At 40.1% G+C, this 25165-nt stretch overlaps 1 protein-coding gene across 1 annotated transcript in view; it reads right to left on the bottom strand.

The window, feature by feature from the left end:
- Positions 1 to 25165, bottom strand: part of LOC124597840 (glutamate receptor ionotropic, kainate 2) — a 1390744-nt gene that overhangs the window by 463470 nt on the left and 902109 nt on the right. Inside the window, exon 6 of the mRNA XM_047135964.1 lies at positions 16482 to 16535. Coding sequence (XP_046991920.1) covers positions 16482 to 16535 — 54 coding nt within the window. The remainder of the gene's footprint in view (positions 1 to 16481; positions 16536 to 25165) is intronic.

The following is a 25165-nucleotide window of genomic DNA, read 5'->3' as shown; positions in this document are numbered from 1 at the left end:
GAACGAGCGAAACGAAAAAGTACCTAGTGTATTAGGTGGCAGTAATTCACTAGACGAAAGCAGAGATCACGTCACGGGACGACAACAGGCTTACGTTGAGTACCATAACCCGAACGTCAACCATGAAATTCAGATGGTGAGTTCATCGCAAAGAAAACAAGGTACGAAGGATGACATGAATGGAGACAGTGGTTATGTTAATGAATCGATTGATAAGTTCAGTTCATCGAAAGTCAAGGTGAACCGACGGAAACGCGAGAAAAAGAATCTGAGAATGAGGACACCACAGAACAAGAAAGCGAGAAACCACTGAGCATGAACGATTTGTTAAAAATGTTGTCTGCACAGATTGCAGCACCAGGTGGTAATATTAACAGCCAAATTAAAACACAAGGTGTTAAAATCAGTAAACAGATCGAAAATGTAGACACAAAAGTAGGTGTTGTGAGTAATGCAATCAAAGACTTAAAAACTGAGATAGATACGATCAGTAACAATGACGCCACTATGCAGGGACAGATTAATGACATTAACGATAGGTTCGATACCGAAATAATGACATTTCAAGACACAGTAGAATACTTGGTTGTGAGAAAAATTGATGAAAAATTTGTCGGCCTCAAAACCGAATTAGTAAACAAATGTAAAACCGAAATTTCTCAACTGAGACAAACGGTGAATGATTCCGAAAAGGAACTGAGTAAACAAGTGCCAACATGCGAAAAGAAGTGTGAGCAGAACACTTCCCAGATTCAAGATAAAGTGAGCGACCTTGAACGGAAAATGAGAGAAAAACCGAATTATGCCACTGACAGAACAATTTGTTGTAAATTGCTACAGGGCGAAGAATGATTCAATCCGTCAAAGAAGCATAATGGATGGCACCCATTATTTTTTTTTGAAAAACTGTGAAAAGAATTTTGCTGATTATGTAATGGACCAGGAAAAGATCAATGTTGCTATTAGCGAATTAGCTAGCGATGCGAAAAGATGGGGCCTAAATCTGGATACTGAACAAATGTCATTTGGCGAATTTAAACAGAAATTTATAGAGAACTACTGGTCAGAGCAAAAACAGGACTACCTATGACGGGAATTTATAATGGCCCTGTTATATGACAACAGAGGCAGCAGCTCAATGAAAGAATTTTGCAAAATGTGGTATCGGAAACTGACACACTTAAGAAACAGACAAATGGAATCCAAAATAGTGTGGAAACTGTGGAAAAAGCTCCTGGAGGATTCAAAACGTTGGGAAGTAATCACAAAAGCTTCTCGTCAGTTTTGGAAAGAGTAGCAGACGAGGACCACTGGAGAGGGATATATGAATATCATCAAAATAATAAAAACTGGAGTAGCGATAATCATTAGTATAATGAAAAAATGAGAACAAACGTTATTGTGTAAACATGATGCAAAGTGGTACAGGGAGAGGTTGTGGTAACTTGTCATTTTGCGGTAGAGGATTTGCATCGCGAAACTATCAAAACCGAAATGACGCGGAAAACTAAGGCCCATGTGTTTTACATGTCACATCCGCGCGGACAAATATTACCGGCCCAAACTAAAGAAATCATACCGGCTAAAGCAAAGTGAATTTAAGAGACAACTAAGTGGCAGAACTGCGCCACCGAATGGGGCATGCAGAACAACAGATGTGAGCATGAATGAGTCACGGGCAACAGAAAATGCTGAAGGCGATAGTGTGAGAACTGAGCAACTGTGTGTACTGAACTTGGTGGAGCGATCAGCTATCCATAGCGAGGCTGCGGTAGGGGCAATAGGAAGAGATGACATCAGAAAGGAATTCAGTGGACCTGTTTTGGTGGGAAATGTGACCGAAATGAAAAAGGAATCGGACACGTTGTTAAGTAAAAGCGAAAAGACACACAATTTGTGCGAAAAGGAGTCTTCAGGGATCGCAGACTGGCATGATGATTTGTTTCACAGTTTAAAGCAATATGAGTGGGAAATATTTGAAAAGATTTATATGACCAGAGAATTAATAAAAGGGAGAAACGAAAGGGGAAACGTGGAAAAGACGGTGTTGACCGAAAATGAAGAGGAGATGAAAGTAGTCAGCACCATATAAGGTGTGCGAGCAACGATTTCAGAGGAAGTGGTTGGCAAGGGAAAGGAAGGCACCACGCAAAGCTCGTGAGCTGCTGATGTTAAAGAAATTGGAGATAAAAACAAAAAATGGACGGTATAAATAGGATTCTGGAGGAGGATGAAATCCTTGATACTATGGATGAATCGATCATGGCTGATGAAAGATTCGTACAATTAAATATTTTTGATGGTCATAAGTATATAGATTCAGATGAATACATGTGAAACATTGAAATTCAAGACGATTATACTAAATATGAAACAGTTGACATCATCAAAAGTGACATTGAAGGAATGCCTGCGACTGGAAACGAAATAGAAAATTTAGGAAAGAATCGAAATTTTGAAAATAAGAAAACTGACAAAAGGTCGTTATCTAAGAGTAGCGTTCATGTTGGAATCAGACAGTGAACATGAAATAAGTGATAGTTCAGACGAGGAATCTGTAGAAGTGGAAGAAAGTGAACAAAGTGTAATGGAAGATGTATCTGAAAAGCAAAATGAAGTCTTTTCCAAAAAAAAAAAAAAAAAAAAAACTTATGCAGTAAAAATCGAACCGAAAAAGAAAGAGCCACCAGACGATACGATACGGTGGCAAGCGTTGACAAGAGTCGTGAAAGACATGGACATCAGGAAACCGAAAAAGCCCCCCAGACATATGTAATTGGACAGTGAATAACATATCATGAAGAACTACATGCTTGAACTAGATAGATCATGTCGAACCTATTCCGACCTCAATCATAAGGCATGGGGCAGGTTTATTGCAGACATAGAAATTGTAATGAATACCCTCTATCGTGAAACTACAGGATGTACACCCAAAGAAATTCTACTTTGTCATAAGAGCAAAAGTATAGTTGAAGAAACCTTACAATTTCCACCCTATATAGAACTAGATCTGAGGGAGCAAAGAGACTTAGAAAAAGAATAAAAGAAAAAGCGGAAGCCAGACCCAAAAGGTACGATAAGGGCCTTTAAGTGACGAAATTCAAAATTGGAGATTTTGTTCTCGTAAAAACCTACAAAGAACTTAATGAAATAAACCAAGAAATTTCTAAATTAAAATATATTTATAATGGTCCCTTTGAAGTGCAAGGAACTCCGCATACTAACGCCTATTATCTTGTTTATCTTAAGCCAAAGGAGCCATTAGTTGTTCGTAACACTGTAGATTTAAAACCTTCCATCCACAGAAATGAATAATAAGGGGCAAACTGAAAAAGTGTATATGTATTTAATCAAGCAGTATTTTACTCTGTATGCTCTTGTTCATGATGTTTTGTTGCCAAGTGTTGTTATGTTGGAAAAAACTACTGCTACATACCTAAAAGTTTCAGAATCGGTATAAGATAATTGGATATTCAAAGTACATGTAAACTCCAGGTTATGTCATAGATAATGACTGTATTGATTGAATATTGCAGCACGATGAGAAACATTGCCAAATGTGTCAACAGGCAGACAAGTGTTGATGGTGAAAATAATGGAGGACTGCCAAATATGTCTATAGGCAGACAAAGGGTGAAAAGTTTATATAGTGTACTGAGTATTGCGATTTCATAATGAGCTGCATGAATATTTGAATCAGACAAAACATAATTTCTTAATGATCATGTAGTGACAAATAGGTTTAGACTATCCATGTGTAATGAAAGCTGTTATGTAAGCAGTATGTAAATTCCTATATGTATATTTTTTTTACAAGATTGACTCATTTATAGAATGGTATGTATGTATTTTTTGAATGCAACAGAAATTTCTATTTTTGTTTTGTTTTAATACTTGATGAAACAGTGTTTTATATGAACAGTTATGTGAAGTGTTTGTTGTGTAAAGTATTTGCAAAAATTCTTTTCTATCGCCCATCACTGTTTTGATGTATTATTGATGTTTCATTGACGTATCCCTGTCGGGAAACCTCAATGAAACATGGAGCATGTGTAACTCTTATATCGATTAGAAGTAGATTTATGTTATGCAACTGTGTATCTGCAATTATTGAGTCTGTATTCTGTGTTAGTTAAAGCCACTGTTTTTGACAGGAAATTTAGAATTGTGTAATGTATATATGAAAGTGGCAAAATGAATTGTTAAAAGGATAAATTACTATATTATGTGTACGAATATAAAAAAGACAATGTTTGTTGAGAGCTGATTCATGGTTAGGGCACTTGTATTTGTAATACATAAAAGACGTTGAGAAGTCCCTCCGCAACGGAAGTGGCATTGCGTGATGTAAAAGGTGATTTTGGCAGTCGAACTGAGCAGCTCTTTGGTATGCAGTATGTGGCTAGCTGTAGCACAGTACACTTCGACGGTGCTAAGAGAGGCAACTGGAAGCTGTTTTGCAAAGGATTTTTGCCTCATATGTGGATCTGGCTATTATTTGGTATTCTCAGCAAAAATGAATGGCTCTAATATTTTGAAAATTCGGCCGCCAAGAAGAAATTTTATAGAGCATTCAAACATCAAGAGCCGTGATATAGTTAGCCGCCATGTGTCTTACCACCAAAATTTCGCCACTGCTTTACTAACTTCATACATCCAGCTCTGTATATGGGCAGGAAGCAGTTAATTTGTGTGTGCGCTTTTAATAATAATCCAAATACTATAAATATGTGTCTGGAACAATATCTTCTACACTGATCCCGAACCTATGCAGCGTCCTCTCCTAAATGCTACTAAAACCGAGTATCCTATTTTAAATGAACAGTTCTTGCATTCAAGTGTTTTAAAGTCTTTTTTTGTCAAATATAAAAGGAGTAGCAAGAGTTAAAGTCAAAACCACAAAAGAGAAGTTAGATAGGATTTGGCTAGAGTACTCTCAGTTTATGCAAAGTATAGTTTTGCAAGAATACAGTGCTAGATTGTGTAAATGTTATTGTCTAAAATACTTGCATGACAGATAATGAAAAAGGAAAATAAGTTAAGCTCATATTAAACATAGTGTGATCTTAATTTCTATCATGAATGGCTCCTTGTTCGAAGTTAATTAAGCTCAGTGTTAATTTTTTTGTCTTGCAAAGTGAATTATGAACTACGCCAAGTGAAGTGAAATATTAGCTATGTTTGAATTAATCTTTTCTACTGAGATAATCATAAAGCTCAACTAGTGATACTGTACTAGTTTTTGGGTCCACGTCATATCCTACACATATTGGAAAGATAATTGGACTATTACTGCTGCTAAGCAAAAATGATATATGTAGACGAGTTTAAACAGTGTATTTATGATACTATTTATCTTTATTTGTATTTTTTTTGTTTCAAGTCAGTTAATATAGTAGCCCCTCATGTCCAAATTTAGTTCTGCACTTCATGCAGCAACATTTCAGAATTGATTCAAGCAATGATCTTGAGTATAGCTGTTATTAGTATGACCTTGGTGCACATTTGCTTTCCATAATTACTAATGTTTGCGTTATTGATAACCGCTGATACATACAGCTCAGAGTGCCCTGTGTCAGTTTGTATCCTGTGCGCTATTCAAAGAGAAATATCAACGAAAGTAGCTTTAATAACCAATGTTCAATTTTCATAAAGATATATTTCTAAATTAATGTGCCTAACTGGGCTGGCGGCCGTTCATTTTTTCATTCACATGTGATTTTTACCACTTTCATTAACTCCCGAGATTAAAGTCCGTTTAGTTTTTCTGTTAATTTCACCATATTCGAAATTATGATCCGATACCTTTGTCCAGTAGATACACGCGTGGTCAAAATTCGATATCCTCTCAGAGGGTAACATTAGCTTGTTTCACGGTACGCTTGTGCATCGTACATGGCAAGTTGGCGTTATTCGTGGCTTTTCCCGTGATAGGACTAAAGGTTCGGTTGTTACGGAAGAGTGACGTATAACATTCAAGCTATCTTTATACGTTGTTCATGACACTCTTCCCTACCATTGTACAAAACATTGCGACTTCATGGACTTTTTGCCCCTATTTGCCCTGTTGTGATCTTCATTGACGGGGCTAACTGTTGTCAAGGTGCCTTATATTGTCACCACTAATCCCATAGAAGTAGATGAATGCCCTCACCCCTGCCCCTGTAACATAATTCCAACCCAAACGGCATTCTCATGTGGCACATTACATGTCTCGAGCAGACGTCCGCCAAGTCACAACTATGGACCTGGTGTAATGAGAAACTTGATTTATCTGACACCCATTGGAACCGTAACTGACGATGTCATTTACTGTGTTTCGCAGCACATTGTTCATCGTACATTGTTAAACATGGAGATCTGCAACAGACCACCCCCACGTGCTCACATGTTGACCCAACGACATCGACAACTGCTATTGCAGTGGGCAGGGGACCATTGGGATTAGACCGTCGATCAATGAAAACGTGTCGGCTCTTCGGCTGAATCACACTTTTGCTACACTGTGGAGATGGTCGTCTCCACAAACAGTTTCATCCAGGAGAACGACGGCTTGAAACTAACAGCGCACCATGGATGCAGGCTGGTGGGACCAGTATTATCCTATGGGAGATATTCTCATGCGCTGTCATGGGACCTGTGGTAGTAATCGAAGACGCGACGCTGATAGTTGCGAACCAACTGCATCCCTTCCTGCCTGATGTCTTCCCCGAAAGCGATGTCATATTTCAGCAGTATAACTTTCCATGTCTCGGAGCCAGGACCACGCACGGTAGCTTGAGGAACATTCCAATGGACTCACGTAGATGACTCGGCGACCAAATTCGCCTGATGTAAATCCTGTAGAACATACCAGGGTCGCTATCGAGCGCCATCACCAGGAACGCAAATCAACGACCCACAAATTGCGCGAATTACATGACATGTGCGTAGACATCTAATGCTACGTACCTCCACAAACCTACCAAACAACCGTGGGATTCCTGATACGCAGAACCAGTGATATATTTCGTTCCAATGATGGACAAACAAGTTACTGAGCAGGTGGTCATAATGTTTTGGCTCAACAGTTTGGGTTAGAGTCTGAGTTAATCCTTGTAAGCTACTATTTGAGTAACTGAAAAAGTATAACATTAGTCAAAAAAGAAATTGTCTTAGGTTATTTAAAACTAATCCATCATTCTGTCTCATACGTTTTCTGATATCAATTAATACCAGCAATATAATCTTCCTATTTTTTGAAACAGTATGTAGTACATCTGAATGTAAATCAGATTGGCGAGTCTCTCTTAAACGGTATTCTGCAAAGGCTGACAGTTTCGTTCCTAGTCTCCAATGTGCGACAGCTTTGTCTGAATGACCAATAAATGATTTCCCATAGCGCTTGTAAGTGATGTTATGCATACCACTCTGCGATAACCTTACACTGTGTCTGTACTATTGATTGCTACCTTACCTATGTATCACTAACATTTGTGTGAGTCACACGTCTTTTTAATCTGTCGTTGCGATAGTCAGTTGTCACCCAGCGAAAGATTAACAAGCGAAACAGATCAGTCAGATTCGTTTCATAAATATTAGATATATGAAACGTCTAAGAGTGTTTACAGTATTGAGATAACACGACACAGTCAAGCTAATAATCAGCCTCTGGAGAAAGAATGCGCCGACTTGTTCATTCATTGGTCCTGGTACGTTAATGTGAACTCGGTCTACATTCGACGTCAATACGAAATAACTGGAATGACATACTTTTAAATTGTAAAACATCTATATTTGCATCTACACGACTTCCCTGAAACTGACTCTTAAGTGCCTGGGTTTCATCGAATCACTTTCACACCATTTCTCTTCCATTCCATTCCCGAATAGCAAGCTGAAAAAACAAACTTAAATCTTTCCTTGGGAACTCTGATTTCTCTTATTTTATTATAATGATCATTTTCCCTATGTAGGTGGACGTCAACAAAATAGTTTCTCATTCGGGAGAGAAAGTTGGAGATTGGAAGTTTGTAAAAACATCTCGCTGCAACAAAGAACGACTTTTTTGATTGCCATCCAAACTCGCGTGTCATGTCCGTGAAACTCTCTGCCCTATTTCGTGACTGCCCTTCTTTGACCGTTTTCTATGTCCTCCATCAATATTATTTGGTAAAGACCCCGTACCGTCTTTTTCATCATCCTTCATCCCCATTACGGTCGGAGGGAGGCAATGGCAAACTACCTCCGCTGGACTTTGCCTAGTCAGCGGTGTGGGTTTCCCGAATCGTCCCCAACACTCCTCGGTGTATGGGGCTTCCTCATCATCCCATACCGCACAACAGTACTCTAGCAGAGAACGAACAAGCGTTTTGTAGGCAGTCTCTTTAGTAGACATGTTGCATTTTCTAAGTGTTCTGCCAGCAAACACCATCCTTGATTCGCCTAGCCCACAACTTAATCGATGCGATCGCCCAATGATGTTCATCAGTGTTACCATCAGGTACCGAGTTGAAATGGCAGCCTTTAGATTTGTGTAAGTTATTGTGTAATAGAAATTTTACTGACTCCTTTTACTATTCAAGTGCATGGCCACAAACTTTTCATTATTTCGGGTCAATTACCATTTTTGCTAGCAGAGAGAAATTTTGTCGTATTATTCTCTTTTTTTTGGTCTTCTGCTGACTTTATTTCCTTGTAAATGGCAGCATTACTTCAAGCAATCGAAGATGGTACTCAGATTTCCTTCTAGATAACGGATTAGGAATAGCAGAGGCTTAGAGATCACTTCTCTTTCGTTAGACGACTTTGCGGCAATTACTACGAATTGTGACCTTCTAACCAAAAATCGCTAACCCAGTCGCACAACTGAGGCGATATTCCGTAGGTATCAAAAGCCTATTGGTAGGGTAGAAATATGAAATCAATTTGGCATCCACTCTCGATAGCATTCATTTCTTCATGAGAACTAAGAGCTAGAAGTGTTTCTCAAGAATGATTTTCCGAATCCTTGCTGACTATATGTCAACAGATCGCTTTCTTCGAGGTAATTCATAATGTCGGAGCACAATATATGTTCCAAAGTCCCACTGCAAATCGAGGTCAGTGATGTGGGTCTCTAATTCAGTGGATTACTCCTATTTCCATTCATGAGTATTGGAGTGACCTGTTTAATTTTCCAGTCATTAGGTGCAGAACTTTCTTCGAGCGAGCGGCTGTATACGATTGCTAAATATGGAGCTATTACATTAGCATAATCTGAAAGGAACCTAATTAGTATGGGATTTGGACTGTAAGTCTTGCTTTTATTGGGTGATTTAAATTACTTCACTACAACGTGGATATTTATTTTTAATTTACTCATGTTCTCTGCAGTTCTGATTCGAATCTGGAATTTACTTCGTCTTATTTGGTGAAAGAATTCCGGGAAACCGTATTTAGTATTTCCGCTTTATCGGTGCTGTTGTCGGTAACATCACGATCACTATATGCGAATTTAGACTTTCTCGGCGAATCTCGGTGACGAAGTCTTTTCAGATTGTTAACCAAGTCGAGGCGTCGTTCTGCGGCAACGTTTTGACTAGTTTCCCACTTGTAGTCTTCTGGCAAAGTCTTCAGTAACGGTATTGGTTATGTATTGCCGCTTTGTACTTTACATACAACAAGTATCTCTTTGGATTTTCTGCCTGATTTGGAGACAGGTTTTCGTTGTGGAAAGTGTTAAAAGCATCTCGCATTGAAGTTATCTCTGAATTTAGAGCTTCTGTGAAACTTTGCCAATCCTGTGGTTGTTGGTTCATTTAAACTTCGCAGACCTTTTTTGTTGCTTCTGCGACAGTATCCTGACAATTTTTTGTGTACCACTGAGAATCAATTCCGTCTGTTTTTTTTTATTTATTTGGTGTAAATACCTCAACTGCTGTCGATACTATTTCTCTGGATTAATGCCAAATTTGCGCTACACTTGGTGCTTATTCATTTCAGCTACGTTACGTTAGGGAAAATAGATTAAGGAAAGGCAAACCTACATTTCTAGCATTTGTAGACTTAGAGAAAGCTTTTGACAATGTTGACTGGAATACTCTCTTTCAAATTCTGAAGGTGGCAGGGGTAAAATACAGGGAGGGAAAGGCTGTCTTCAATTTTTACAGAATCCAGGTGGCAGTTATAAGAGTCGAGGGGCATGAGAGGGAAGTAATGGTTGGTAAGGGAGGGAAACAGGGTTGCAGCCTATCGCCGATGTTATTCAATCCGTATATTGAGCAAACAGTAAAGGAAACAAAAGAAAAATTCGGAGTAGGTATTAAAATCCACGGTGAAGAAATAAAAACTTTGAAGTTCGCCGATGACATTGTAATTCTGTCAGAGGCAGCAACGGACTTGGAAGAGCAGTTGAACGGAATGGGCAGTGTCTTGAAAGGAGGATATAAGATGAACGTCAACAAAAGCAAAACGAGGATAATGGAATGTAGTCGAATTAAGTCGGGTGATGCTGAGGGAATTAGATTAGGAAATGAGACACTTAATGTAGTAACTGAGTTTTGCTATTTAGGGAGTAAAATAACTGATGATGGTCGAAGTAGAGAGGATATAAAATGTAGACTGGCAATGGCAAGCAAAACGTTTCTGAGGAAGAGAAATTTGTTAACATCGAGTATAGATTTAAGTGTCAGGAAATCATTTCTGGATGTATTTGTATGGAGTGTATCCATATATCGAAGTGAACATGGACGATAAATAGATTAGACAAGAAGGGAGTAGAAGTTTTCGAAATGTGGTGCTACAGAAGAATGTTGAAGATTAAATCGGTATATCATATAACTAATGAGGGGGTATTGAATAGAATTGAGGAGAAGAGAAATTTGTTGCACAACTTCACTAGAAGAAGGGATCGGTTGGTAGAACATATTCTGAGGCATTAAGGGATCATCAATTTAGTATTGGAGGGCAGCGTGGAGGGTATTACTGCAATAGGCACTGGGAGATGAAGACGCTTGCACAGGATAGAGTAGCATGGAGAGCTGTATCAAACCAGTCAGAACAACAACAACAACAACGTTAGGGAAGTGATTCACGGTCCTGTTTTGTCTCATTTTACTAAATTTTTCATTTTGATTTTGACTTCACTTGTTCCTTCCGAAACTACCACCACATGTTACCTTAGGCTGACGTGATAGGTTATCATGAGCTGCCCATGTAGTAGTTGGATTGCGTATTCTTCCGGCGACCATGTAAACAGCGTGCTGAGTTTATTTTTGTTTAAACCAGATAGGCACGGTGCCGGATGTTACAATTTTTGTTCATGAGATTACCATGTATTGCCCAAGTGGAACCGAACTGAGCACGAAACGCTCTAGTGTTGAGCGCAAGCGCTTTCAACAACCATTCCTCGCCCATTCATGGTGCCTTTCATAGAGACCAGATGAGCTGTGGGCCTGGAGCAACAGATAATTTATCTGTAGTTAGTCGCTCCCAGTGAGTGTGAACCATGCCACGTGTTCTCGGTTCCATAGCTATCATTTAATGCTGCCACGCACATTGTAGAACTCAAGATTGTGTATTTAGCGAATACCTAAGTGCACAGACAAATTTCTTTTCTTCCATATTTTTCCACTTTAACTGGGACTTCTGCGACCACGTGTCTCAGATCCAGTATTTATCCCTGCTGTCTGTTTGTTGTTTGACTGTTCTCATGGGAATATAATGCACATGTTCCTCGTTCTTTGCTGATGTGTGCGTGTGGAGTAACTGAGCGTTGTTCCATCCTTAGTCTTGCTTCGCTGTGTTGACCACGGAGCTGGAGCCACTTACAATGTTTCCCCTGCATCCCATTCCGATATATATTAAGAGACCTTCCATTTAATAAACCATCACGAGACGAAACCGAATGTTAAATTACGTCTCTCCATTTATACTATTAATGCTCTGTATTGTGAACGTGTTTCAAAATGTAAGTCTGTTGCAATACCACGTCCGTCAGAATAAACAATCATCACTTCTGATCAAACAATCTATTCTTCTCCTTGAATGTTTCTTTTCTACTGCGTAACTCCGATTTCCATCTTCTACCTTGTGCCTATTCCAAAGAATCAGATAAATCGAATGTATCTGTGTCCTGAAAATAGAATAAGATTCATATTAAAGAATGCTTAACGAAATGAACCCCAAAGCAACGTCCACAACGTCACTTAACATTACATGCTTGCTTAAAGACCAAGTTATCAGTTGTGTGAAACATTGCCAACCTCATTTATTGGCCGTACTTGATAACACAAATTATTTGCCATATTCGCTGATTCTAATTCATTTGGAGGGTAATATACAAATATAGGCGAACGCGAGACAGGCGGAAATTCATGATTATCACCCTGGTTTATAAACAGAGGCATTATGTGCGTAGACTTTTAAAAAACGAGAAGTCCGTTTCGGGGATTATAAGTAGAATTAATCAGACAATCCCTTTCACAAGCAAAAAAAGAGCATTGTGATGAAATATTTAACAGTTACCGAAAATTAGACAAGCGTTTGCGTTTCGATATTGTTGTATCTGAGATTTGGTATTTCTTACTAATGTGACTGTTGTCTTTGGGTTTCATAATGGTACTAATACTATGATTCAAATTACATGACATCCAACGCTTAAGGTCAAAGTTTGGCACAAGTACTGTCTACAGGACGCCGCAACAGCGCTCGTCTGTCCACGGCGATAGAAAATTTCTGCAAAGAGTATCTCTTACAAACATCACAGAAAATATCTGAATTTGCATATGGTGAAAATTTTTCTGCTACAGTTGAACCTTTGCAGAAGAAGAACCTTTGCAGTGAAAGATAACTTATGCGTTCTGATATGTCTAAGAATCAAGATATTGCTGAGCCCAACAGCGTGGTCAATCTGGTGTGGAAGGTACAGAGAAACTAGATAGATTACGGTAGCAGCAAATTGTTTCTGTGTGTCGATCTAAGCTTATAGTGAAGAGAAGAGTTTAAAGTAGAGAAGATTATACACTATTTAACTCTTGCCTTGTATCAGCGACTCTATCATTGTAAGTAGTCGTGGCAGAAGTACAACAGAAGTACTAGTGTTGGTGTTGGAAACATCAAATTTTGTTTCGGTAGAGGCTGTGGTAGAAAAAGAACAAATTTAGTCAAAGTAGATCGAAACAAAGAGAACTTACGGCCTTTCTTTCTGTCAAAGGAAACACCCGCTGAGAGTGGAAGAAGATGCCAGAGGATAATAACTACAGGTTGAGCAGCGTATGGGTAGCCATCTCATTGTTAGTGTGGTAGTAACAGGAACTAATACAGATAAGGAAAAATAGTATGATACGCACTGTAAACCTAGTTCAGTATTCAGACTAGAAAAAAAAAGAAATAGATTTTCATAAAGATTTACACAAATATTATTTTGTACGTAATGATTCAATGTCCTGATGAACGTGAGATAGAATAAATAATAAATTTAAAAAAATGGTGTAGATATCTACAGGGTCTCTACGAGTGTCAGAGGTCTATCCTACGACATAATTAAACATTTAAGTTACACAAATGTTTCTAGAGCACATGAAACTTTCCGATACTCCTCTCCCGAATGATCTTCCCTAAGTTGCATATTGTTCTGTGTTTATCACTTGCAAGCTTCGGAAAAAGGAGTTTCTTGCCATTTTGTCAGTATTTAACTCCTAACAAGTGTGAAACGTTAAATCTTTTTCTCTCTTAAAAAAAAAAGAAAAAAAAAATACTTAACAAGTCTGAAATTCAATACGTCTCGATAAATGTCAAAAAATATGTTCTTAATTATGATTAAAGTTTAAGTCACGGTATTTTCTTGAAGTAAGGGAAGTACTGGCGTGTGGAAAAGTTTTATATTTGAGAACTGTTAGGCAGTGGAAGTTAAAACAAAGTGAGAGCTGACAATGCCAGTACAATTCCCACAGTCACATTGGATGCGGAAGTAGTAGAGCTAACCGCTGTAATCGGACTATACGTATCGCGTTGATTTTGAGTAGTTACACTTATTTACGGCAAATTCTGCAACCCCCCACGTGGCAGCAACGCAAGCGCATCCAGGCAGTTGAAGAGACACGGCAGTGCCCCAGGACAAGCAGTTGCATGTGTTGCGGGCGTGCGTCAGCTGCGCCCCTTGCTGTAAACTGGTTGCGGTGGTGCGCCAGGTGACATTATACTGCCTCAGGGCAACGTCCTACGTGTGGGCCAGTGACTCCACAGCTTGCGTTGCCTGAGTGTTCTGCCCCTCTCATTTGCTTCCATATGACACCCTTGTGGCCTTATAAGAATGGAGTAAGTCAGCTTTTTGTATAATTTCTTTAATGTGTACTTCAGACTGTATCAACATCATCATCATCATGTTCATTCAGGAATCTGTCTTTATTACAGTTGCACTTCTCATCGCTCCTGTAGCTTCTGGAGTCTCCCTTGACGCAATTTCCAAGCTTTTAACAGACAACAGGGCAACATGTGGGTCAGATAATCATTCCAACAGTTTCTGTATTGATTAGAATTCATCTACTGTGTAGGTGTTTATTTCATTCTGTATGCTGTGATCCTTTAATCTTCATTAGAACATCCCTTAATAACCCAACAAATTGACAGTCTCGAACCACCTCATTTCGTAAGTGACCGACAATCGCAACAATTTAGTAACCTACCAGTAACCGTTGATACTTTAAAGAATAGAAGGATCATTTATACAAAAGCTTCAGAATCTGATTACTTAACAACTAAGGTAATGCGCAAATTTATGGCTGTAAAATGTGACAAAAAGATTGTAAGAGGTTTTGAAATTACGCTTAAATTTTGTTGGAAGTCGCTAAGTGTTCCCATTGCTAAACACTGGATGAATATAAACATTGGATGAATATGGTCTGGGTAATTTAAGCAAAATCTAGTTTATCACGCATGTCAATGTTTATGACGTCATATCTCGTGAACTATTTGTCGTACAGTAATATCACTCTGCAGGTTCATTCCGCGGTATCTGCAGATACTGCCTACAAATTATGTTGCTAATAATATTAATCGTATCGAAGTAATAAATTAAAACGTCATGCAACATATTGAAGTTTTATTGCATGGACAGCGAAACCGTACCAAGCGATAAATGTTTCTTTCTTTTTGCTTTCAGTTTGTGTGCGTGTGTGTGGGTGGGGGGGGGGGGGGGAGGGGGGGAGGAGGGGAAGTTGGCGAGGAAACGTTTCATAAAGGTTTCAAACTATGTGTAAGGTTTGTTGGAGGTCGCTAAGGGTTCCCATCCTCACATAACAGTTGAAAAAAGTCGATTAATTGAGAGTTGTCAGCTACGCTGCCTCAAAACAAGCACACACAGTTTGAACTGTAGTACTTGCTAAACTTTTAAGATAAGAATATACCTCTTAATGAGTAGATTATGATAGAATTTTAAATTTTTAAATTCGTTTAGTTGTGAAGCGAAATATTGAAAATAAAATTTTTGTTTCTTCTAGAAACCGCTAAATAAGCAATCTGCTACTGGCATTGGGTTCTGGGACACTCGCTCATTAATAGAAGTTGTTTTATAGAGCTTTGCAGTCTTTTTCGTTTTGCTTGTCAGATTTTTTTACAGTTATACATTTCAGATTGAACAAATATTTTCTTTGTAAAGTTATCAATTGGTTTCGCAGAAATGGAGTAACTTTAAACCTTGAAGAAACACAGCTCATAAAGTTTTGGACTATCAAAAACGTAAGTTCTTAGGTATACATACTGAATTGTATACATTGAACTGAAAAATAGAATAGCAGACCTGCTAAAAGGCTTACGTTTGATCACATTTGTTATAAGAATAATTATCAACTTTGGGTTTAGAGAAGACAGGACGTTAACTTATTTTGCATATATTCAATCACTGATGGCTCATGTGATAATATTCTGGAGAAACTCCTCTGTTATTTAAAAGGTATTCATTGCACAAAGAAAGTAGTTACAATTATTTATCGAGTACACCCATCATACGTTCGTCTTACTTTATAAAATGTCTTGTAAGACAGGTGAAAGCTTACTATCACAGTATTGCCACGCTATTGACATACACTTGTACTTGGTCCCATAAAACGTCTCATATACCTCGCAGTATTATATTAATGTCTGTTGCTGTACCGAGTGACTACACTACTATAGCAGAATTTTTTAATGTGCAGTTACGCTAGCATACTTCAGCGCAGAGGTCTGAATACGGTGACTGTACTTCAAATGAGTCTTAGCGTATTGTGATTTGTGTTTCAAGACTGGAATAAAGAACTTTTGCAATAATTCTTAAGTCCTCCTTCTGTGTGTGTGTGTGTGTGTGTGTGTGTGTGTGTGTGTGTGTGTGGGTGTGTGGGTGTGTATAGTTACAAGCAATAGTCAACATTGATTCAAGAAGCAGCCAACTGAGCAATGAAGCAAGCATCTAACTGTCACATTTGCAGACATAATAACTTGAATCAAACTTAAAGGAAACTTGTGGTTTTAGGACGCATACTTACGAATGTGGTGAACATATAGTGGTATCGGAAGTCGTTCATTTGGAGCTGGAGAATCTGAAAATAAAAGAAACAGATTGGGTTATTCTTTTGCCATTATCATTAAATTGCTGATGCTATCCGTTCCTCACTACATTAGGACAGGGCCAAATATTTTTTGGCCTAACACAAACACACTGTTGATATCTTACAAATTTTCCAGTTGTCTTGGTACATATTGCACAATTGTGTAACCCAGTGTTGACTTGTGAATATTTTTCTTTTGTGACTTTTTTAAAAAAAAAACAAATTTTTTGCTCGTTTCGTTGACATCGATGAGGTGGATTTGGGTACCATGATTAAATCTATTTTTGACAGTGTATCACAAACGTAAATTTATCCTAAGTTGGTAAATATATTGCTTCACCCTCCATCGTGGGTAGTTAGGAAATGCCTGCACTTCCTCCGAAGATTATATACGAGAAAGACATCTCAAAATTGCACCCAAAATTTTCGACATCTAGAAAACGCGTTATATGACAGTCAACAGTTCGCAACCAAAGGTGGATGAAATCGTTTTGAGGTATAGACATACCAGAAGAATAATCACTGTATATTTTATACAAGGAATTAACTATATAATGTTATGTGTCAAACAGCTACTACATTTATTGAGCGGTGTGCAAAGTGAAATGCAGAAACAACAGATTTTTACGTTGATAGTCATACTCGTATAATTCTGTTGAATATTGAGTACTTTTGTCAGTATAAACTTTATGTAAGTCAAATCAGGCTGAAGCCTTCCACTGATGATTAGATAACACAGAAATGCCAAATTTTCATGTAAAATAAGTGAGTTACTATGTAACCTAACAGATACTTTCGGCTAGAAGAGAAAGATGCTTTGAAGTTTCCCCCTCTTTTTATAGAAGTGATTTCACTTACGTTTTCTCCAACAGCCCTCACAGTGTAATTCAAGTTATAGCTTTTGGCCTCCTTTTTGGAAGTTATCCCAAACATTACTAACATTTATTGAAAGTCAGAACCACTTCCTATTCGCAGTGACGTAATAGGTAACGGGGGTGATGGCCTCCATTACCTTCAACCAGTTTCGTTAAAAATGTATCACAAACAGTCTTAACTGGAATAAAATATCTTTTTTAAAAGGTGACCGGTTTCGGTCAGAATGTGACCTTCCTCAGACACCTTATACCATGATGGTAGGCAGAGGATGTGAATGGAGCAGGTGTCGTGAAGAAATGATACACACGTGCTTCGTTCAGCATCAATATTTTAGGACTAATAAACATTCGTGCCAGACTGTGACTAGAATTAAGATTTCAAGTTTTTCGCGTCCACACAGATTGTATCGTCGGTGTTGTGACTGACAATTCTCAATTTTTGACAAACACAACTTTTATTGACTTAAGTTCCCAAGGTTGATGACTGAACAACAAACGGAAGGTAACAATAATGATGCCAGTAAAAGTCTCCTAATTGAGGCAAACGAAAATTCACTTCTTATTTTCCACAAAGGTTGATGACAACACACACACACACGCACACACACACACACACACACACACACACACTAGTAACAGTACAATTCAGCGACGAATATGGAATCTTCAACGGTCATAGTACACGAGGTCGGTATCTGGCGTGAACTGAACTTCGTGGCTGGTTCTAGCCCCTAAACAGCTGTCTCCCGCCAATCAGAGTTTGGTGTAGTGATACTTCCTGCAGGCTGTGGCTCGAGCTCACCCTGCAGGAAGTAGTGCTCGGAATGTTTGTTTCCATTATCTTGTATGTAAGTAGCCGGGGTTTAACATGAAGCTTTTGGTACACCTTGGGAATAGACAACTTCATCCTCTGTGGTGTAATATGGGTTGCCGGCCCACAGGGCCACCTTGTCTCCGGTATAACAGTCGGAAACACTGAAAATCTGAATAGAGCATGGAGGCTAGCTGTTAATGCGTCGCCTTGTAGTAACCAGGAAATCCTGATGAGAGTTCGTCCTGCGTGAATTATCCTTAAATGTAAATTGAAGGTGAAGAGGGGAAGAAAGGAAAGGAAAGGAGAGGGGAGGGATCACTGCTGTCAGCTGTATTGGGACATTACGCGGAATTAGTGGGACGAGTGAAAATGTGTGGTGGACTGGGACTCGAACCCAGAATCTCCTGCTTACTAGGCAGGTGCGGTAACTGCTGCACCATTCGGGACACAGCGTGACCTCAACCGCGGCAAGCCTCACGGCCGATCCACACTCCCATCGAGCGCCACCTATCTGCAGTTCCTGTCCATTTCCTCCATATTCGCTCTCAGATATTCGCAAAGGAGGTCGTAAGTACTTGTGCATCTGCACTGAAGACGGTAGATGTGTTATTTTGTAGCAAACAATCTCAAGCTTCACATGAAAGTGTCATTTTGGTTCGATGTGACCACCATTCGTGATGCGTCAAATGTCCCACCCATAATCAATAGCTTCTCACACTCACTGCACAAAATCGGTCGTAACTTCTGCAATGGCAGGGTAGAGTCCATTGTGCAGGGCGGCTAAACTGTGTGGTAGGGGAGGGGCATACACACGCTCTTTAATGAAACGCCAGAGAACGAAATCTACTGGTGTCAAGTCTGGGGAGCGCGGCCGTCAAGCGATCGGCCCTTCACGGACAATCCACAGATTTGCGAAGCGATTATCGAGGAAATTCCGAACTTCTGTGAGAAAATGAGGTGTTGCACCGCCTTGCTGGTAATCAAGCATCCAGTCTCTGTCATCTTCATTTATCTGTGAAATTAAAACGTTTTCAAGCATATCCAGATACACAACACTAGTGAAAGTTTTCACAATGAAGAAGATAGGCCGTATACTTTGTTTGCTATTAGTGGCGGAATGTGGTCCTGCTGCTCTATGTGAATCAAATTTGAGGTTGTTTGCTAGTGACACACCTACCAATTCTATAGTTACCTCAATAAATTTCTGTATTATTCCAAATTTTAATGTCCTTCTTTCCAAAGAAAAACATTATACTTCATTCCTTCTTAGCGACGAAACGCAAATAAATAAGTGGGTAATGGACGTGTTACGAGCTAAGTTCGAAAAATGATGATGACCATTGTATGTACAGAGAACGAGCACTCTATGAAGGGGAAATAACACGGCCGCCTCTTATATCAGGCTATGGCATTTTCAGCGCCTAACCACTGAAAGGCACGTCACTCAGGAAGCTAAAGAGCACTTTGATGGATAGTAGCAGTTTTTCGTTTAACACCCTACAGAAACCCATCGACTTACGGTCACGACCTGGTTGGAAAATGGCGAAAGGGCCGTTGAAAAAGAGTTTTCATGATCCTACATAAATCCGTCACCACTGAAGCAAGGCATTTAATCACTTAGAGGAGAGAGGCGAAGATGTTGCTATAAATTCTGATCCGAAGCTGAGGAAAAAATTATCACCGTGTTCCGAGCGAGTGGGCAGCCTGGAAGCATCAGCTGGAAGTCGGCCAGAGTGTGTGGAGCGGCTCTCCTCATAGACGCGACGGAAATTCACGGCCTGTGCCGCCGCCCGGCTGCGACCGCGGAAATTGGCCGAATCCCAGCAGCCGCCGACTCTGACCTCTAACCCGGCCAACGTTGCGGCACGGACGAGTGAACGTCGGCGTCATAGATTACAGTTTATAACAGATGGGAATATGATTCAAACTCAACTGATGAAAACACAGAAAATAAAATTCCTAAAGTGATGAAGCAGGCTGAAGGTAAACTATTTATGCTAAGTATGGGATAGATAACTGCAGAGCAAACTTGGGAGGCGCGAGAGGTACTCGTAAATACAAAAATGTACAGGGAAATTCAGGAATGAAGAAATATAAGTCACTTAGGAATGACATAAATACAGGGTTATTACAAATGATTGAAACGATTTCACAGCTCTACAATAACTTTATTATTTGAGATATTTTCACAATACTTTGCACACACACACAAAAACTCAAAAAGTTTTTTTAGGCATTCACAAATGTTCGATATGTGCCCCTTTAGTGATTCGGCAGACATCAAACCGATAATCGAGTTCCTCCCACACTCGGCGCAGCATGTCCCCATCAATGAGTTCGAAAGCATCGTTGATGCGAGCTCGCAGTTCTGGCACGTTTCTTGGTAGAGGAGGTTTAAACACTGAATCTTTCACATAACCCCACAGAAAGAAATCGCATGGGGTTAAGTCGGGAGAGCGTGGAGGCCATGACATGAATTGCTGATCATGATCTCCACCACGACCGATCCATCGGTTTTCCAATCTCCTGTTTAAGAAATGCCGAACATCATGATGGAAGTGCGGTGGAGCACCATCCTGTTGAAAGATGAAGTCGGCGCTGTCGGTCTCCAGTTGTGGCACGAGCCAATTTTCCAGCATGTCCAGATACACGTGTCCTCTAACGTTTTTTTTCGCAGAAGAAAAAGGGGCCGTAAACTTTAAACCGTGAGATTGCACAAAACACGTTAACTTTTGGTGAATTGCGAATTTGCTGCACGAATGCGTGAGGATTCTCTACCGCCCAGATTCGCACATTGTGTCTGTTCACTTCACCATTAAGAAAAAATGTTGCTTCATCACTGAAAAAAAGTTTCGCACTGAACTCATCCTCTTCCATGAGCTGTTGCAACCGCGCCGAAAATTCAAAGCGTTTGACTTTGTCATCGGTTGTCAGGGCTTGTAGCAATTGTAAACGGTAAAGCTTCTGCTTTAGCCTTTTCCGTAAGATTTTCCAAACCGTCGGCTGTGGTACGTTTAGCTCCCTGCTTGCTTTATTCGTCGACTTCCGCGGGCTACGCGTGAAACTTGCCCGCACGCGTGCAACCGTTTCTTCGCTCACTGCAGGTCGACCCGTTGATTTCCCCTTACAGAGGCATCCAGAAGCTTTAAACTGCGCATACCATCGCCGAATGGAGTTAGCAGTTGGTAGATCTTTGTTGAACTTCGTCCTGAAGTGTCGTTGCACTGTTATGACTGACTGATGTGAGAGCATTCCAAGCACGACATACGCTTGCTCGGCTCCTGTCGCCATTTTGTCTCACTGCGCTCTCGAGCGCTCTGGCGACAGAAACCTGAAGTGCGGCTTCAGCCGAACAAAACTTTATGAGTTTTTCTACGTATCTGTAGTGTGTCGTGACCATATGTCAATGAATGGAGCTACAGTGAATTTATGAAATCGCTTCAATCATTTGTAATAGCCCTATAGTTAGTGTGGGGAAGCTAAAGGCGAAATGGCTGCAGAAAAAAATATGAAGAAATCGAAAAAGAAATAACTGTCGGAAGTACTGACTCAGCATATAGAAAAGTCAAACCAATCTACGGTAAAATTAAAAGTAAGGATGTAGCATTAAGAGAGCAATGGCAATAAACTATTAAAAATGTTCAAATGTATGTGAATTCCTAAGGGACCAAAGTGTCGAGATCATAGGTCCCTAGTCTTACACGTTACTTAAACTAACTTATGCTAAGAACAACACACACACCAATGCCCAATGGAGGACTCGAACCTCTGGCGGGAGGGGCCGCGCAATCCGTGACATGGCGCCTAAACCGTGCAGCCACTCCGCGCGGCCAAATGTTAAAAGCAGAGGAGAAAGCGGATAGGTGGAAAGAGTGCAATGAAGACGTCTGCGAGATGGAGGAATTGTTCGATGGCGTGACAAAAGAAGAAACAGGAGTCAATAGGGAAGAGATGGAGATTGTAGTATTAGAATGTTGACCATTCCTGCTTGGGACACCTTGTATAAATAGTTCAAATAAGTTGGGACATGAGAGGTGTTCAATCAAGGAATTAATTTAGCCTATCCTAGTTAGTGTGCATTGTATACGTTAATTCTGTATCTTTCATTGAACTTAAACGTGAAACGAAAAATACTAGTATGCTCATCTTTAGATAGGCTTGTGAGCACCTGCTGTTACTATGTACATTTTCCGGTGTATAAATGACTTCTTCAACAGTATTTATGCGTTCTGCTTTATTTGCAATCTATTTCTGCTATACAGTGCACCATTTTCAGGCCTCTCTATGTTAAACCGGATAATGATTGGGATAGCTGTTGATGTGCTGGCGGTCTCCAGGGCCATAAACAGGAAGGAAGATGAGACCTAAACTTTTCCGGCGAATTAAATGTTCAAATAATTTACGGGTTTGCTGCCGAGTGACGTCATCGACCACCACCGATATTTCGGCAGGAGCACATCCTGCCATTCTCAAGGCACAACTGCAAGGAGGAAGCAATGTGCAAGGGAATTTAAGGCCCTGTTGACGTCCGTAAAAGATGATCTTGGTTTGCGTAAGGCTGGTGTCTATCGTAATCCTTGCAGTTGTGGCATGTCATATATTGGTCAGACAACCAGAACTGTGGAAGTTCGGTGTACTGAACATAAGCGTCACACATGCTTACAACAGCCGAGCAAATCCGCTATTGCAGAACATTGCCTTGACACCGGTCATCCTGTGGAATACAACAACACGGAGATTCTGGCTTGCACGTCCAGCTATTGAGAAAGTGTCATTAAGAATGCTGTTGAAATCAAACAGTCAAGCAACCTTTTAAACAGAGTTGGTGGATTTTGTCTAAATGCTGCTTGGAATCAGGCTCTGTCTCTCGTCAAAAAACAGAGGGACAGAATTAGGGCTACCTCACCTGTTGATTAATGGTCACTATCGATATTTCTGATGTTGGTTATCTTTGGTTGTGTGTTGACTTTGCGGTTACTTATTCTGTGTGTGGTATGTTCCTTGTTTCTTCTCTGTGAACCGAGGTATTAAATTCCCTTGCACATTGCTTCCTCCTTGCATTTGTGCCTTGAGAATGGCAGGGTGTGCTCCTGCCGAAATATCGGCGGTGGTCGACGACGTCACCCGGCAGAAAACCCTTAAATTATTTGAACAGGAAGGAAGTGTTCATCATATCTGACATGGATATGGGTGTGGCCTGTATTGGGATGTATTATGATAGTTAGCTGGTTTTTTGCGTCATTACGCGCTTTATCGTAGAGCGGCGTGAAGATGATGGTACACAGCGACAAAATCGATAGCGAGTGAAGCAAGACCTCCTAATGCGGATGACGAACTGAATAATCCTAAAATAAAAAATAAAAAACTCAGAACTGGAAGAGAAGTCAGGCAAGGCAAAACTGTTCTCAGTAATCTTAAGAGAAGTTCCTTTATTGGATCTAGAATGTAGAAAATAGCGAATCTTAGGCCGATGTTGAGTTTCTAGGCATCCAGATAGCCTTCGATAAATTTACGCATTGTCGTCTAGCAACCAGTGGGCAAAATGAAACATGACAGGAAAATATCTCATGCACCTTAAGATGGCAACAGAACTTACATCATCCACATCCATGGTGACTTATTTTTAAACTGGGTTGCCATTATTAAGGTGCATGAAATATTTTCCTGTCCAGCGCCATTTTGCCCGTTCTGTACATACAAACACATAGGAATATCCGAGCAGATATGCGAATGAAATGAAGACAGCATAGCAAGTGGGTCGTTGTTTTTTCACGACTTATAATATTTACTAGCATGATTATTTACAGAATTTCTTAATCTCCTCTTCAATTTTCCCTATTTACGACATTTTTTCATCTTTCGTGCTGTACTTCAGGTATTGCCTTTCCTACTTGATTTTTTCACTTTTATGTCTTCACTAGTGTTCTGGAACACACACTGCGGTGTGTGGCTGAGAGCACAACATATACCGCTAATACTTCCCATTCCCCTTTCGTTAATAGGTGAGTAGTCTTGATACAGAGCTTCCAAGGTGCAATAGAAGCAAAAAACATGGCTTTGCAAGCAAAAAGAGAGGGGACGCGAAGTAAATAGACGCCGGCATAGACGCCTCAGCGAAGTGGAACTGTTAATATACATAAGAAAAACCTTCACTAGCACTTTCATAGCCATTGGAATAAAGAGGAACTACCGTGAAGAGTGGCGACGAGTGTGCATTTTACGAGAGATGAGGAATCAAATACTTTACTACCGTCCACTCGCAACAAGTACCATCGATTCAAGTTCCCTGTACGTGAATGTAGGAATGAGAAAGAGAAAAATGAGAGAAACAGACAGACAGAGAGAGAGAGAGAGAGAGAGAGAGAGAGAGAGAGAGAGAGAGAGAGAGAGAGGGAGAGAGGGAGAGAGAGAGGGAGAGGGAGGGGCCTGTCTAAGACTGTGGACGGTGAGATAAAATTCATACTGATACTTTGAGACAATCTGAAACGGACTCAAAATTTTGAGATGGCAACTGACGTGACCTGAGGACAATGTTTTCCAAGCAGATAAGGTCCACGCGTACAGTGGCTGGAGGGACTTGACAAGAACTAATCATCTAACTGCCGCCCAGAACAGTACGAACGGCGATGACAAGTGGATCGGATGAGTGTTTGGATGCCGTTGACCGTCCGGTAGCCCAGATGTACCACTGATTGAAACTGTGTCTTTTTGGTATTCAGTCTTGTAACTGGTTTGATGTGGCCAGTCATGACTCCCTTTTATGAGCCAAACTTTCATCTCAGCGAAATAGTTACACCAAACGTTGTAAGGCGTGCTATTGAGAGTTGCGAAAGTATACCTTTTTCGGCAGGAGCCATTATCTTGCCGTTTCGACTATTGCGTTACCGTTCGCTTGTCTTTACGCGAGGAGAAGAAGTTTTTGTATTGGTCTC

Source organism: Schistocerca americana, chromosome 1 (genome assembly GCF_021461395.2).
Source record: "Schistocerca americana isolate TAMUIC-IGC-003095 chromosome 1, iqSchAmer2.1, whole genome shotgun sequence".
Classification (NCBI taxonomy): domain Eukaryota; kingdom Metazoa; phylum Arthropoda; class Insecta; order Orthoptera; family Acrididae; genus Schistocerca; species Schistocerca americana.
Note: the sequence above shows the minus strand (reverse complement) of the source record. Positions and strands in the feature narration are given on the sequence as shown.